The following is a 16,758-nucleotide window of genomic DNA, read 5'->3' as shown; positions in this document are numbered from 1 at the left end:
CATCAATTGCCTCCACCTTCACCTCAATCACCACAACCAGCTTCAACATCTCGCCAATGAGCATTTTCAGATCTGTGGACCCTTCTCCAAAACAGCATCTTCAACCTTCTCCAAACCTGTCTTCACCATGGATCCTTAGCTATGGAACCTGTAAACTATTGGATGTGGTAATTCTCTGTCACAATCTTACAGATGTTATCTAGATCTGCTTTCAAATCTTTGCTTTGCTCAGTAAACTTTGCTACTTTTTACTGGCCACTTCTTCCTCCTTCACATCTAGTCTTTCATATTTGAAGGTCGAGACTCATCGCATCACTATAGAGAATCTTACTGGTCCTAATAATTACATGACATGGTCCCGCTCTATCACTTGCTTCCTTAAGGAGAAGAAGATGCTAGATCATATCACCGATAATCCTCCAGACTCGAAGGATTCCAAGTTTGTAAAATGGGATCGTGAAGATGCCTTGATTATAAATTTGATGACAAATTCTATGGATAAGTCTATCCATCAATCTGTTGTCTTTCTTGATACCGCGAAGCCTATTTGGGACACTCCATCAGATGTACTCCTCTACTAACAACATGCAAAAGTGAATGATATATTCAGGGAGGCTGTTGAGACCAAGCAAGGTGATGACATACATGCTTCTCTCTCTAAATTCACTCAATATTTGGAAGAGTGGAAGATTTATCAGCCATACTCTCCGGATCCTGCTGCCCAACAAAAACATCAAGAAGCCCTATTGTCTGTTCTTACTCTTGGGAACGTCAGTATCTTGATGGTGTTCGCTCTCATATTTTGGCGACATATGATAGTCCTTCCCTGTGTGATCTTCATACTCAGCTTCCTCGTGCCCAATGTTCTAAAAAGCATCTTAGGCCGATGCCTAGGCATCCGTCTAGGTGTAGGCAGACCTACAGTCGCCTATTTTTGGCCAGAGCGGCCAATCTAGGCGGCCATTCCATCTAGACGGTGCCTAGACGGCGCCTAGCTTTTTGAGCATAAAAAAATTTAAAACCAAAAAACTAAACCTGTTATCCGAACCCACAACTCGTATACAAAACAAACTCTGTCTTTCTCTCTCTCCCTCTCTGTCTCACAGTCAGTCTCACCCTCTCTCACTCTCTCAATCTCTCTCCCACTCCCGCCACCGTCGTGCCCCCTCTCGTCGTCACCGGAGCCTCTCCCGCCAGTCGTCTCCCACCACTGTCGTCGGTCCATAACCCGTCGCCGTCGTTCCTTCTCCCGCTGACCCTCAAGTAAAATTTCAAACATTTTATTTTTAAATTGTTTTTTTAGCTTATTTAATGTTTTAGACCAAAATTTTACTCATTAACTATTTTTTAAATTTAAATAGTTGATTTTGTTCAATTTAGTTTAATTAAGTTAGTTTAGTTTTAATTAGTTTTAGTTAATTTTAGTTAATTGTAGTTTAATCTTGTTCAATTTTAGTTAAATTAATTAGTTAATTTAGTTAATTTAGTTAATTTAATTTAATTAATTAGTTTAATTAGTTAATTTTAGTTTAATCTTGTTCAAATTTAGTTAATTTTAGTTAAATCTTATACAATTTTAGTTAAATTTAGTTTAATCTTAGTTAATTTTAGTTAATTTGAATCTTTTATTTATCATGATTTGATGATTTGATGATTTGATCTATGAATGGTTTGTTTGTTGAATTGTTATGATATAGAATGCCAGATATTCCTACTAAAGAATCTACGGGTTCCACCTCTATTCCCGCGAAAGCCCAAGTGAAATATAAAAGAAACTTGTGAGATGTCGATTGGGAGTTTGGGCTTCTTCCGGATCCAAATGATTTGTGCTTGGTGCAATGTAAATTGTGCTCGCACAACATGAAATGGGGGTCTTTAGATTGAAGCAATATCTTGCTGGCAGAGAAACAGTTACATAAAGTGCTTTAAGATTTCGGCTGCTGATAGGAAGAAGGTCCAAGAAGCTATGGATGCTAATTCCAGGAGGAAAAAACTGAAAGAGATGCATATCATGGAGTTGCAAGATGAAGCACAGTTCGACAAGCCGGATCCAACGGCTACTGAAGGGGAGAAAATTGTTTCTTTTACACATACAAACGGACAGATCTTCAAAGAGGTCTAGGGAGCCGACCATTGGGCCGATGGATGCTTATATTGCTAGTGATCCTAAGCTAGCAAAGAGACTGAAGGGAAAGACGATTTAGACTGGAGTGAAGAAAACCTATACGAAGAAGAGAGATTAGGTCCACAAGCATGTTGCTAGATGGGCATATAATAATAACATCTCTGTTCATATCCTCTCTACCTACTCTTTTATGCGTATGTGCAGCGCTATTGGGGATTATGGATGTACTTACTAACCACCTAGCATGTATATGTTGAGGGAGCCATTGTTGAGAGGTGCTGTGAATGAGACTAGGGACTCGTTGAAGGAGCATGAGTGGGGGAAGAGTGATTGTCCTATCATGATAGATGCTTGGTCAGATAGGAAGACGCGATCAATCATGAACCTATACATCTATAGCAGGCTAGGCACGACTTTCTACAAGTCGATTGAGTACTCCGGGGACTCACGCATGGAGGAATACATTTTTGAGTGGGTGGATGCATGCATTGAGGAGATTGGACCACAGAAGGTCATCCAAGTTATCCCAGATAATGCTTCTGCAAATATGACGGTGAAGAAGAAATTGAAGGAGAAGAGGCCGAATATCTTTTTGACCAGTTGTACAACTCATACTATTCACCTGAAGTTTGAGGTCATTAGGAAGTTGCCAACCTTTAAAGCAACTATTAAAAAAGCGAAGGCCCTTATCGTCTTCATCTACAGTCACCATAATATCTTGAACATGATGCGTCGCATGTGTGAGATGGGGGAGATTGTTTGACCCGGAGTCACTCGCTTCGCCATTGCATTCTTGACCATACGGAGTGTTCATGAGAAGAAGCCGAAGCTAAGACATGTTTTCTGATGAAGAATGGAGGAAAAGCAAGCATTTTAAGGCCGCAAGAGGTAGAAAAAGTAGAGCCTATTGTCCTATGTGAGAGTTGGTGATAATCTGTAAACAAGCTATTGAAGATCTATGCTCCCCTTTTTCACATGTTAAGAGTGGTCGATGGCGCACATGTTTTCTGATGAAGAATGGAGGAAAAGCAAGCATTCTAAGGCCGCAAGAGGTAAAAAAAGTGGAGCATATTGTCCTGTGTGAGAGTTGGTGACAATCTGCAAACAAGCTATTGAAGATCTATGCTCCCCTTTTTCGCATGTTAAGAGTGGTCGATGGCGACTATAGACCCTCAATTGGATTTGTCGTGGGGATGCTTAAAGACACAAAGGAGGAGATCAAGCTTGTTTTGAAGAAATAGGAGAATCTATGCAAGTCGATGATTAATATTCTACGTTCCAAGTCTGAAGATCGATTATATACACCCTTGCATATGGCAGCTTATATCCTTAACTCTTACTACTTCTTTCGAGATGATGTTGCTAAGAACTCTAAGGAGGGGAATGAGGGGTTTCTAGATGTGGTGGAGTTGCTCTATCCCGATGAGGAACACCAAGCTGAGGTTACTAAGGAGTTCATAGAGAAGTACAAAGAGGGTAAGGGCTCATTTGGTAGAAGTTTGGCGGTAAAATCTAGGCAGAAAGTGGACTTCAACCTAGGTAAATTTAGTTTATAAATTGAATATAACAAATTATCAATCATAAGTTATTTTTTGCACTAATGAATTCAATTAAGATAATGTGTTTGTAGCTAGTTTGTGGTATATGTATGACGGTGATTGTCCCTTTCTGCAAAACTTGGCGATGAATGTTCTTAATCTCACTAGCAGTTCTTCCGGATGCGAGAGGAACTGGAGCACATTTGAGGGGTAAATTACATAAATATCTAAAATTAATAAGATAAAATTATTCATTTATGACTTTGCTAATTTATTCTTTTCTTTTTTAAAGATTCACACGAAGAAGAGAAACCGATTAGAGTCGAAGAGGTTGGAAGAACTTGTATTTGTGAAGTTCAATGTCAAGCCCAAGCAAAAGAAGAGGAGAGGAGAAGACAAAGACGTACTAACAACACAAAATCGTACTATAGGACGTGCATGGATCCTAGGTGGAGTCCTCTCCAATGACGAGGAAAAGACTTACCCCGGTTCGAGTGTTAGTTGGACGTTGGTGGAGAATACATCTGGAGCAGCTGAGGTTGCGGCGAACCGAAGGAGTGTAAGAATAGCAGGAGCTACAAGACCTTTGATGATCACTAGCGAAAAAGAGTCTCTTGCTTCCGATGATGATGTCACAGACGAGGATGAGGACATGAACTCGAAGGAGAGCGATAATGCAAGGAATGATTTCCATGATGACAGTGATTGACGATGATTTCATTAGATTGTATGATTATCCCGTGCTAGACATTTAGACTATTCGTTTTTTTTTTCCTTCTTGAGCATTAGACTTCTGAGTTTACAATATTATTTACTATTGTGTTAACTTGTTATGTTGAACATAATAATGTTTCTTAGTATTTAGTTACTAATTTGGCTATTTAATATTTATGCATGGTTGGTTATGGATCTAAACTTGTTATTTATGTTTTTTACGTTTGTATATGAACTTAATACATGTTTTTGTGAATTATTATAATTACATAAATTTAAAATAGGCAAACGCCTAGGCGCCGTCTAGCTGTATGCCTAGGTCCCGGCTTGAATGTTTAGTCCGCCTAGTGAATTATGTAACATTGCTCATGTCACTCAACCGGCTCTGATTGTCTCTGATTCTTAAACTCCATCTACTCTTACATCTGATAGGGGATGCAGTTTCTCTGAAAATTACCCACAACAACCCCCCCCCACCACTCATGGGTGTCCTCTTTATCCGTCTTGGGGTTGTGGTGATCGTGGTTGAGACCTTAGTGATGGACAACACAACACCAAGTATTGTACCTATTGTCAGAGTACAAATCATGAGTTTGAGACATGCTAGAAACGTCTAGGACGGCCGCCTATCGTTAATCAGTCTTCTTCTATAGATCACTCTACATTTACTATGGCACCATCAAAGATGACTTCCTCCTCTCAAGTTATGCTTTCTGCTGAAGAATATCAAGCCTTATGCTAGTTGCTTGCAAAACCCTCTAGTAACTCAGTTCAACCAGGTAATGCTTATCATGTTTCATCTCACCAATGGATTATTGATTCAGGTGCTTTTGAACATGTCTCCTTTATCTCTCATCATTTTCTTCACTTAATAACTTTCACGTGCGTATCGCCGATGGTTGACATGTTCCCGTTGAATTGAGTAGGAAATATTACTCTAACACTTGATCTATCTCTCAAATTTGTATTACGGATTCCTACTTTCCCTAATAGCCTATTATCTATTCATAAAGTTTGTAATGATTTATACTGTTCAGCATTGCTTTAAATATCCCCGACATAGCCCGAAATATCCCCTGATATATTCTTTTACAGGGCTTGCCGCAACCAATATCGTTTCTAAATATCATTTACCATATTTTGGCTATTTTGGGCATTATATCCCTAACGTAACCGATAAATCAATAGATATATTAGCCAATATATCCTTTTATGACTTGTTACAAAACAATATACCGTGTATGGCAATTTTTGGGTGAGATATCATGTTTTCCCATTATATCAAATGACGTTTTAACCTACAAAAAAATCTGACGATATGTAGCAATGTTAATTTGTACTTTTGTTTGTTTTATAAGGTTGATTAGTGATCCTAAATATATATTATTTACATTTTGTATACTTAGATTTCATTGTCATTCTAATATTTACCACATATCCCCGATATTCTCCCCATATCCGCAATCAAATATGAATTTTGGTCATCCAATATTTCCCGAATATGTGATATTTAAAATCTTGTTGCTCAGTGACATTATTCCCTTCTCATTGTGTTTTTCAGGATATTACAAAGAGGAAGGTGATTGGAACTGGTCATGAACAACAGGGTCTATGTCTTTTAGATAGTTCAGACTCGATTTATGCCTTCCGTTCTTCTACAGATCCTGTATTATGGCATCGATGTATGGGACATCCTTACTCAACTACTCTTCGATACTTGATACCTGATTGTGAATCTAGGTTTAATCTCTCGTGTGAGTCTTATGAGTTGGGGAAACATCATAGAATTTCCTACCCAGAACGTGTCAATAAACATAGTGAAAATTTATCCGATTTAGTACACTCTGATGTTTGAGGGCCAGTGAGCTTCCCTACTTTCAATAAATTTTGCTATTTTTGTTACATTTATTGATGATTTTTCTCGGATGACAGCTTTTTCTATTAAAAGATCGTTCTGAATTGTTTAAAGTATTTACTGTATTTTTAATGAAATAAAAACTCAATTTGGTATTACTATTAAACAGCTTCGTTCTAACAATGCTAAAAAATATATTAGTGAGTTTCAACGTTTTTTTCCACACATGGGATTATTCATCAAACTTTGTATCCCTACACTCCACAACAAAATGGAGTGACAAAATGTAAAAATCAACCCTTACTTAACACTGCTAGATCATCAATGTTTGAAATGAAGGTCCCAAAATTTTATTAGAGTTCTGATGTACTCACCGCTTGTTTTTTAATCAATCATACATCGAGCCATGTTCTAAACAATGTCTCTATCTTTAGTCTTGTTTTTATGCACCAAGAAGACTTCCCTATTCCGCCACATGTCTTTGGTTGTACATGTTTTGTTCACGTACTAGGACCGGGCAATGATAAATTAGATCCAAGAGCCATTAGGTGCGTGTTTCTCAGCTATTCCCGTTTCTCAAAAGGATATTTTTGCTATTCTCCCGATTCTAAGAAAATGTTTACTTCAGCTGATGTGTCGTTTTCTAAAAATAAATCTTTCTTTGTTTTAAAACTTCTTTATGATCAGACTACTTTCGATTTACCAAGGGCTGTCGTAGAGTTTGGATTTTCCACGAGAGAAACCACTGCAGGTTTATGTACGAAAACGAAAGGGCAATATCGATCAGACTATACTCAGCTCGCCTTGTAGCCAAGGGCTATTCTCAGCAATATGGAGTTGATTATACTGAGACATTTTCTCCTGTTGCCCAGCTCACCTCTATTCAAGTACTCACCTTTATTCGAGTACTTATCTCTATTGCATCCAACCGCTCGTGGCCACTTCATCAATTGAACGTCAAGAATGCATTTCTTAATAGAGACTTGAGCGAGGTTGTATACATGCGGCAAGTTAGCAACCACCTGGTTTTGAGCGAAAAGAGGAGAATTTGGTGTGTTCGCTCAAAAAGTCTCTATGGACGTAAGTAGTCTCCTCGAGCCTGGTTCGAAAAGTTTGAAAAGTAGTTTGCTCTTATGGCTTTTCTAGAAGTAAGGTAGATCATTCTCTTTTTCTTAAAAAAGGAGAATAGGGGCATCGTGGTCCTATTGGTGTCTTTAGATAACATTATCGTCAGTGGTAGTGACTCATAGGGTATTGCATAGATTAAGCAACAAATATCGCAGGCTTTCCATATAAAGGATTTCAGTCAACTTCGTTACTTTCTTGGTATTAAGGTCGCTCGTAATAAGGATGATATCTTCCTTTCACAGAGGAAATTTATACTCGACATTCTTACCAAGACAGGATTGTTAGGGTGTCGACCTAGTGATAAACCTACGGACCCCCAACATTAAGGTTTCTGCTTTTACTGCTGATCCCCCGTTCACTAATCCAAGACAGTATCGTAAACTTATTGAGAAGCTCATACACCTTTCGATGACAAGTCCAGATATTGCATATGCAGTTAGCAATGTCAGTCAATGCATGCAAGCACCTACCATCACCCATTGAGAAGTAATTGTCCGCATTCTTCGATACCTCAAGAAAGCCCAAGCCAAGGTCTTCTCTTCATAACCCAGTGATTCCCTTACGTTATGAGGATAGTTGGATGTTGATTGGGCAGGATATGTTGATGATAGAAGATCCACTAGTGGATACTTTGTATTTCTTGGGGGAAACTTAGTATCTTAGAAAAGTAGGAAGCAGACAGTAGTTGCTCTCTCTAATGCAGAAGCCGAGTATAGAGCAATTGGACATCTTGTTTCTGAAATCTTATGGTTACGGTCTCCTCTATAAGACTTGGACATCAATATATCATCTCCCACTCCTCTCAGTTGTGACAATCAGTTGGCCATCTACATTATTGAGAATCCAGTATTCCATGGGCGTACCAAACACATTGAAACTACTTGTCATTTTGTTCGTGATGAATGGGTGAAGAAGGCGATTTCTTCTCTCATGTTCAATCTACTGAGCAACTTGTTGATATTCTCACAAAGGCATTACCTCCGAAGCTTTTTCACACATTCATTGGCAAGCTTGGCTACGCTCTAGCTTGAAGGGGAGTGTCAAAATAATTATGATAAGAATTGCAGAGATTGTGAGAATCAATCTGTTTTATAGATTTATTTTTAAGATAATACGTTTGTTGTTAGGCTAGTATAAGGTCATGTTTGTTGAGATTAACAGAAATCTAGATTCATTGAATTTGAACACTCTTGTAGTTATAAATAACTCCTTGGGTTTCTGCGAATCAATCAATAAAAACAAGAACCTCTTCCTCTCTGATTTCTACAGTTACAACATGACATATGAAATTTATATGCATTTATTACTTCTTGGTTATAAATAAATTTTGTTGTGTGATGAGTAAGTAAGTTCTTAATTCTTATTGGGTTTGATAGTAACATCTGCACAATTATCTTATTGGATTGACGATTACAAACATATGATTTAGCATCCAATGCAGAGACAGATGCATTTGAAAGTTCACTGTTAAAGAACAAATATCATGATTTTAGATTTTTATTAAGTTAATAGCAGTTTCGGAAAGAGTCCCCTAATCGTGAATTAATTTGTAGAAAATTGAAATTAAACATAAACAAAAGTGTGTGACGTCTTTAAACTTATTCTGGAATTTATTTACAGGCCATTTGACTGTAGAACTTTATGTTATATGTTGAAGGCAGCTATCAGTTAAATATTTGAGGTTGGAAAATTTGTGATCTTATGTAAAAATTAAATTAAATAATATCCCATCACATTACACTATATTATATTACATGGAAGTTGTACTCCGACAGACTTTGGCTGATTTTATCTGTAATCCCATTCTACTAGTTGGGGAGACCTCAAGATTGCATTGTCTTTTATCATTCAGGCTCAGTTCAATTAGTACCAAACTAAGAAGGAACACATGGGATGTCAAAAGAATGCATCAGCGGTATCTGCTATTGTATACAAACTTTGGAACTTCATATGTCTTTATTGCTTTTTCATCCATTTGGTGGGTTTCATACTACACATCCTTCTAAGTACAAAAGGAACCCGCTTGATTGAACCTGACAACGTGTTTGCACTATCATCCGTATACAACCAGCTCTTGACTAAAGCAATACTCACAACTCACTAAAATTAACTAATTCTTGCAATATTATTTAAATGTGTACAGGTTTGGTTATGAAATTATCCTCAAAGGTTACAGTTAGAATCCAACTATATTAAGCTGTGTCAAAAATGCAACTATGCCCGTCCTCCTTTTCTGCTAAAATATCATACAAATGGCAATCTAATCAGTACACATAATAGCAAAGAGTGTCCACAAAATGGCAGTACTGTTGGTAGTCACACTAGGTTCAAGATGCCACGGCCACAGGATGTTCAAAATAGGGTCAACAATGTATTACCTTTAAAGTTGGCTAATAATTGTTGAATAGTACTACCTAAGCCCTGTCTACGATGACTACTATTATTTTCTAAAAGCCATTTAGTTAACACTTCATGGGTGTCAAATAAATCGTAAACAGTAGTTACTACTTCGAAGTAACGCGCTACCTGCATTTAAAAAACCAACCACAAACCTTAATCGCACCAATAGACCGTACAGTTAGTAGGTTATGTCAGTTAACAAACTCACATCAAGAAAATTCCTTTAATCCCAACAGGCTGTATCATATGGCACAAGCCAAACAGAAAATTTGATATAGGATATGAGAAGCAACAAACTTCAATAAATTTCTAATACTAAATGTTGCGAACTGACCTTATTAGAACATATAAAAAATTCCATAAAGAAAGAATATATAAGAAAATTTTAAATGACAAGAACTTCAGAAAATGTTAAATGATGTCGGACACTATGCAAATAACTATTCTTAAATGGTGTCAGATGCTAAGCAAATAACTATTCTGATCCAGTCTACCACACCAAGCATAAATTAATGAATAAAACTTGACAGGCATGGCAAAAGACAAGGATTCCTTTTTGGCTTTTGCCAGAAACTATTTGGCATTTGCTCTCCCAAATTAGTACATAAACAGTGTAAAAATCTTCAAGCGCTTTAATTTTTGTAATGTAAATCTAATTACAACTTAAAGTTATGGCATGTCAATTTCATATAAGGAAACAGTATCAGTGGCTGCCCAAACACAGTAGACTTAATATTATCATGATAATTCCTGAGAAGTGAGATCCATTTCCAAAGATAGAAGCAATTACAAGACGTTAATAACAGGTGATGTTAGTACCTTTGTTTTGATGATGATTTACAAATAATCCCTAACCTCATTTGTCTAGTGTTTGTATTTGTTTATTAGGTATTCTAGACAAACATTGATGTTGGAGGTTGGATAGAATTGTGCGTTCACGATCATATCCATTGGAGGATGGAAGGAATATCAGAATGAAGTCAATACAATTCAAGTCAAAGATTCAAGATCAAGCTTCATCCGCAACCAAAACGAGCATATTGACGATCTTTCAGCTTAGGCAAACTAGTTTAGAGTTTATACTTGTGTGTTAATACTTAAGAATTCAACATTACTCACACACATAGTTTTCGTTTTATAGCTTTCAAGTTTATATAAATATGAAATAAATATACTTGTTTATATACTTACATATTTCATATTTATTGTTTTTGTTTTTGAAATAATGTGCTTAGCCACATAAATATGAAACAAATGAATACAAATTGTATACACTCATATTCGTTTCATATTTATATGTGCTTGATATGATTTCAGTAAAATCAAGATTTGAAATCATGTTTGTTATTTTGAAAGATTGCATAATATGTGTATTTTTGATAAAACATTATGTTCTTGGTTTATGGACTTGATAATACTAGTTTATATCTTTTCCTAAGTCTATAAAGCCATACAAAAGTTTTCAAACTTTTGTTTAAGTCAAAAATAAAAAATCAAGTGTTTATACAAACATGTATTTGAGTGTTTTTGCAAAATGATGAGATTTTACAAATGGGAAGTGCAAATTGAAAATTTCTTTTTATAACATGTTTATTTTCATGTTTATAAACATTTTTCAAAGTTTTACATTTTTTTAAAATTTATTTGCTATTTTTTAAGGCACTTCAAAAATCAGATTTCATACATGAACATTGCATGTGCATGTTTATAAGTCGACTTATGGTTAAGACAAGTCGACTTATGAACTGTTCTGGAAAAATACAGTTTTTATCTGCTGAGCCGACTTATCACCAAAGCAAGTCGACTTATATGTTATAAGTCGACTTGTCACTTTTGCAAGTCGACTTATATGAGTTCTTCAACCTGTAACGGTTAGTTATAAGTCAACTTATGTACTGTAGCAAGTCAACTTATAACACTGTAACGGCTAGTTTTCCAGAATGCACAGATTTTGGGTTTTTGTTTTCGGGTTTTTTGTCTTTTTTGCTTGTTTTCTCTTGATTTTTTGGGTTGTTTCATGAGCCTATAAATACCCATACCTCATAACTTCTGAGTCAACTAAGAAAAATTTAAATCAAGTTTTGGACAAGTTTGTTTAAGAGTTTTCAAGTGTGTTAAGTTTGGTTTTGTGAAGAAGTTTTCACAAGAGGCAGAAGAGATCATCATTTTGTGTTTGGTCTTTCATCTCATCTCTCTCTTGTTTTTCATTGGAGAAGTTTTGTAAACTCAATATCTAGTTATTTATACGTTTGATTATCATTTCCATAAGCTAGACTTTAATTGAGTTTATATTTCATTTTCACTCATTTTTTACACACCCCCATTTGAGCTTAAGTATTTTCATACATAGTATAATTGGGGTTGTGTGTTTGTAACATTGAGAGTGAGCTTACATTGAGTTCTCATAAATTGTAGAGAAAAAACATGTTCCTTATGCTTATTTGTGAGATCACCTTGTAATACACTAGTACACCGAGAGGAGTGTGTAGTGAGAGACGTGGCCGATACCAAGAGGTGTGGCGTCAATAGTAAAGTCTAGGGAGAGGTAGTAAAGCCAAGCACTTGAGGGAGGCGACACGTGAGAGACCAACACTTGAGGTTGTAGAGTGTGGTTGCAAGAGTGTGAGTTATGAAAGTTTTCGGTAAGCTAAAAAACCGAGATTGTGAGGTGTAAACGTTTTGGGTGAACGTTAAAAACCTATTGTGATAGTAGAATTCTCCCTGGGAGTGGGGAGCGGAGACGTAGATCGGAAGGACCGAACTCCGTGATCATATTGTGTGTTTGAGTTTGCCTTGGCGTTATATTTGTGCTCATTATTTATTTCATTCTATTTCGCTATTGCTCATGTTTATTTTGCCCTTAGTTTACATATCCTTGCAAATAATTCATTATAAATCAATTTTGCTAGGATATATTTGTTAATAAGTTTTAATTGATATTAATATCAGATTAGATTAGCATTAACCCTATTCACCCCCCTCCCCCCTCTAGGGTGTTTTCAGATGAGTCATAACCATGTACTAAAAGGTTCGGATGGCTACAAATGGGAAAGCAGCTTCATTTTTTAATCATATATGGTGAATTACCGAACATCATCGAGCAAAACATGCTTAGAGAAGAAGATAAACTTATGATAATTCCTAAGACCCATCTCCAAGATACAAACAATTACAAGATGTTTAAAACAGATGAGCCATAACCATATACTATATAGTCAAAGGTTCACGTGGCTATACCACTATAACTTGTATAAGCAGCTTCATTGTTATCCAGTGACGTGAATTACGGAACTCATGATTATCAAGTAGAACATGCTTACAGAATATAAGCTCATGAAAATCAACAATAAATGGAATTTTATCAACTTGGTGAATCAACAAAATCATGCAATAGAAGTTAAATAAACTAAATAAACTTTAACATCTACAATCAACTAAAGAAGTCCTGATAAAAATAGGACTATCATATCATGCTTAGACAGCTAATCTAGTATAACTTAGCATGATATACTCGGAAATGTTTAGTCCAAGAAAACTATTTTTCTGGGCTTATTAATCTAAGTCAGTCAGTATTTATAATAATATTAAGTCTACCAACCTATGAGCTTAAATTCATGGATTCATAATTTTCTAAACATATGTGATTCTGAGAAGATGATATGTAGTTAATCTAGAAATCATTAACAATAAATCTTAAGGGTCTTAACTATCTGCATAAGGTATAATGATATAGTGATCATTTAGTTCATGCAAAATGCATATCTGATCAATCAAAATCTTCATTAAGTTCAATGTTTAAAATTCGATTTACGTGGCTGCGTAAGCGCATTCGGACCAGTTTCGTAACGAAGTAGGCCCATGCATACTTGTGGTCAACCCGTTTAAATGTGTTTAAATAAGTTGACTAATAAAAATATGATTGCATAATCAATTATGGCTCTAGTCGGGTCAAACCTGACAGCCTAATTTCTGAAGCGCAAACACATTTTTATAAATTAGTCATTACACCAGAATTCCCCCGCCAAAACAAAAAAATAATTAATAAATCAGCCTGACGATCTATCTTCCCCATTATTCTAGCAAACTGGATCTTCCCCATTATTCTAGCAAACTGGTTTCCGCAAGGGGCTTGACGGAGTGAAGGGCCAAAGGTCATACCTATTCCAATTAATGGGCAAACAAATAACAGAAACAACATGAAGGCCTGAAGCTATCCTATTCAAGAGCTACCACCAAACAGTAAGAACTATTATTTTAGTTGTGTCTTCTGTTCACTTCTTTTTTTACTTTTAATACAATTTCTATATACTTAATTACATATTTCTCATCTTAATAATATATGTTAACTATTTCAACAATTTCCCATGATGTATTTATAACTGAAACTAAGGGGTTAACTTCCTTCCAGATTGTGCAACATTAAATCTTGATACTTAATGATACTAGTGAGTCATGAAAAGAAAATCTGATGTCTATAAACTATAATTTAAGAAATACCATGTCCATCCCCAACCAGTGAACTTACATTTGTTTTTTGCAACACCTTGGTCTCCAAGGGTAACTTATTCAGTTCAAGATTGTACTTCATGTTTGCTAGAGTCGATTCATCACCATCAGTAAGTACCACCTGCAACAAATGTGTTGTCATCACATTCATGGTAACTAGAAAATATTAGTCAATTGATCCAGAAAATGATAAAGAAGGCTATTGCAAATTAATTACACATCAACAAAAGATTTGAATGAATATTACACAAAAGGAGTAAAAGTATGCATCAAGCTGACAAAGTGGACCATCTGCCATTGTTTCCAACAACAACAACAACAACAAAACAAAAACAACAACAACAACAAAAATCCCTAGATAAGCTTTACATCAGATTAGATAAATAAGCCAATAAACAGAATAATGGATAAATGTCAAAAAGTAGCACCAATATTAAGGAGCAAATACTGAAATAAGTAGAAGGGTTTTTTTTACTATTTAGGCATTTGCCTCATAGTGCAGAACTCAGCCTAAAATGAAATAGCTGTTTATTATATTTTTTGTTACCACACAGAAGAAAACAAATGTCATTTACTTGCTACATTTTACTCAAACAATCTTCCTCAAAGCACATTCAGGGACTAGAATATCTCACCAGTAACGACACTGGAGGTTCCACTGAACAACATAAAGTCTTTCAGCATCTGATACATCAAACTTACCATTATGGTTGAAGTGTATTTAACTTCTGAATATTAATAATGGAAGAATAGAATAACTCTAACCAGGAATATGCATGTGAGAGTTTATGAAAGACTTATAACCTTTCAACCATAGTGTAATACTAAGTCAGTTGTTAATGAGAAACATTATGAAAGTCATATCTTCTAGCAGTTGATACAAGCTCTTTTCAGTAGGTAGGTTGGCACCTCCTGATAGGTATCCACTACTCAACTTCAATGTTCTTTTCAAGTAGCTTTAAGAAATCTTGTCCAGTGATGAGAGCGATTTTCTGCATTCTGTTTTGACTACCTGTATTTACAGCTGACTTCAGTCATTATTCTTATATGCTTCCCACCATGTTCAAGTGAGCAAATAAATTCATTTCAAAAACTTGCTGTACTCATAAAGTTTTTGAGTTAAGCTGAAGGGCTGCTTTCAGTTAGTATCTTGTTGACCATTTCATGCCTTAGCTGATTGCAGCATCCCATAGAAAGATTACTACATTTTTCATCAATGACATCAAAGATTAGCTTGAAGGTTGTACAAGATCAGCGATAAAAAAGAAACTTTCCCTATCCACAACTAGCACTCTGAGTCTCTGACTCTTGTGAATAGTCACCATAGTTTAAGATTGCAGCATCTACTAATGTACTTGATACCTGCTGATAAATTACGTCAATATTTACATGAAGCCATCTCAAACTTAAATTCCACCCTAAAGCTAATGCCAGAGAAGCTGGTTCGACGATGACAAAGATGGTCATGATGATGATGAATGTTCAAAGTGCGATGGCAGGTAATTAAGGATATATATGATACAAGATCATGTACTAGTTAGAAAAAATAGCTAGTCAATATTTTGACTATATAGCAGTGTTTTAAATATCGGCCGCCATGTCGGACATGGCGGCCGATATTGCGGATTCGGAGCCTAGCCGCCACGAAATTGTTGAATTTAATGCGTATGGTGTTTTTGATGTCATGTCGGGGACATGTCGGAAAATAGCGGATATATCGGGCGACATTTCGGCCATCAAATATCGGCCAAAATTCAGAAATATCGGTTTCACATTGACATGTTGAAATCATATGATTTGCAATATCTTTCACCTTCTATTTATGTAAAGTTTCACATTGTTTCCCATCCACTACCCATATGGGTGCTTGTTGTAGGTTTTAATTACTTGTTATTGCATGTGTTTTCTTTATAATGGAAGGCTATAAGAACACATGAATTTATTTGTATTAGGTGCACATATACTTCGGTTTTACTAGTTTCTTGTTTGGAGAAATGACAGATATATAATAAAAATCCTGCAATTGTTAGTCGATGCAGTTAAGTAGTTTAGAATAGCAATTACGAGTTTAATTTTCAATTTCAGTAGAATTTTCTTTTTGTTCCTACTAGTATAATGCACGCGCTTTGTATGTGAACATTTTTTTTTAGTGTAAAATTATGAAGTGACTTTTATAATAACATAAATTCTTAAATTGAACAATTAATAAATCTTTACATTAATAAATAAAGTTGTGTATAAAGAATTGTATTAGTAATTTTTATATTCTGGATAATTATTATACTTTAATAAGAATTGTCTAAACATATGCAGTTAAGCTGTTCTAGTGTCTATTTGGTTTTCTATGCAAAAGCAAAAACTTGGTGGTTGCTTGTGAAAATGAAGACCTTCTCATATGTACTTTTTCATATGTTTAGACAATATAATTATCAAGTATGTGAAGATTCCATTTATGATATTATATCAACCTATCCGATATGGCAATCCGATAT

At 35.6% G+C, this 16,758-nt stretch overlaps 1 protein-coding gene and 1 long non-coding RNA gene across 6 annotated transcripts in view; both read right to left on the bottom strand.

The window, feature by feature from the left end:
- LOC109831551 (protein-lysine N-methyltransferase EEF2KMT) overlaps window positions 1-16,758 on the bottom strand; it is a 46,778-nt gene that overhangs the window by 15,758 nt on the left and 14,262 nt on the right. For all 5 annotated transcript variants that reach the window (XM_020398893.1, XM_020398896.1, XM_020398895.1 and 2 more), the window contains exon 8: window positions 14,286-14,387. In XM_020398893.1, the coding sequence (XP_020254482.1) occupies window positions 14,286-14,387 (102 nt within the window). The remainder of the gene's footprint in view (window positions 1-14,285; window positions 14,388-16,758) is intronic.
- The window catches only part of LOC109831552, a 2,177-nt gene continuing 1,831 nt past the window's right edge, over window positions 16,413-16,758 (bottom strand). Inside the window, exon 2 of the long non-coding RNA XR_002244453.1 lies at window positions 16,413-16,734. This is a non-coding gene — a long non-coding RNA (uncharacterized LOC109831552). The remainder of the gene's footprint in view (window positions 16,735-16,758) is intronic.

This window comes from Asparagus officinalis, chromosome 2 (assembly GCF_001876935.1).
Source record: "Asparagus officinalis chromosome 2, Aspof.V1, whole genome shotgun sequence".
Taxonomy (NCBI): Eukaryota; Viridiplantae; Streptophyta; class Magnoliopsida; order Asparagales; family Asparagaceae; genus Asparagus; species Asparagus officinalis.
This window is presented reverse-complemented; position numbering and strand designations above follow the sequence as displayed.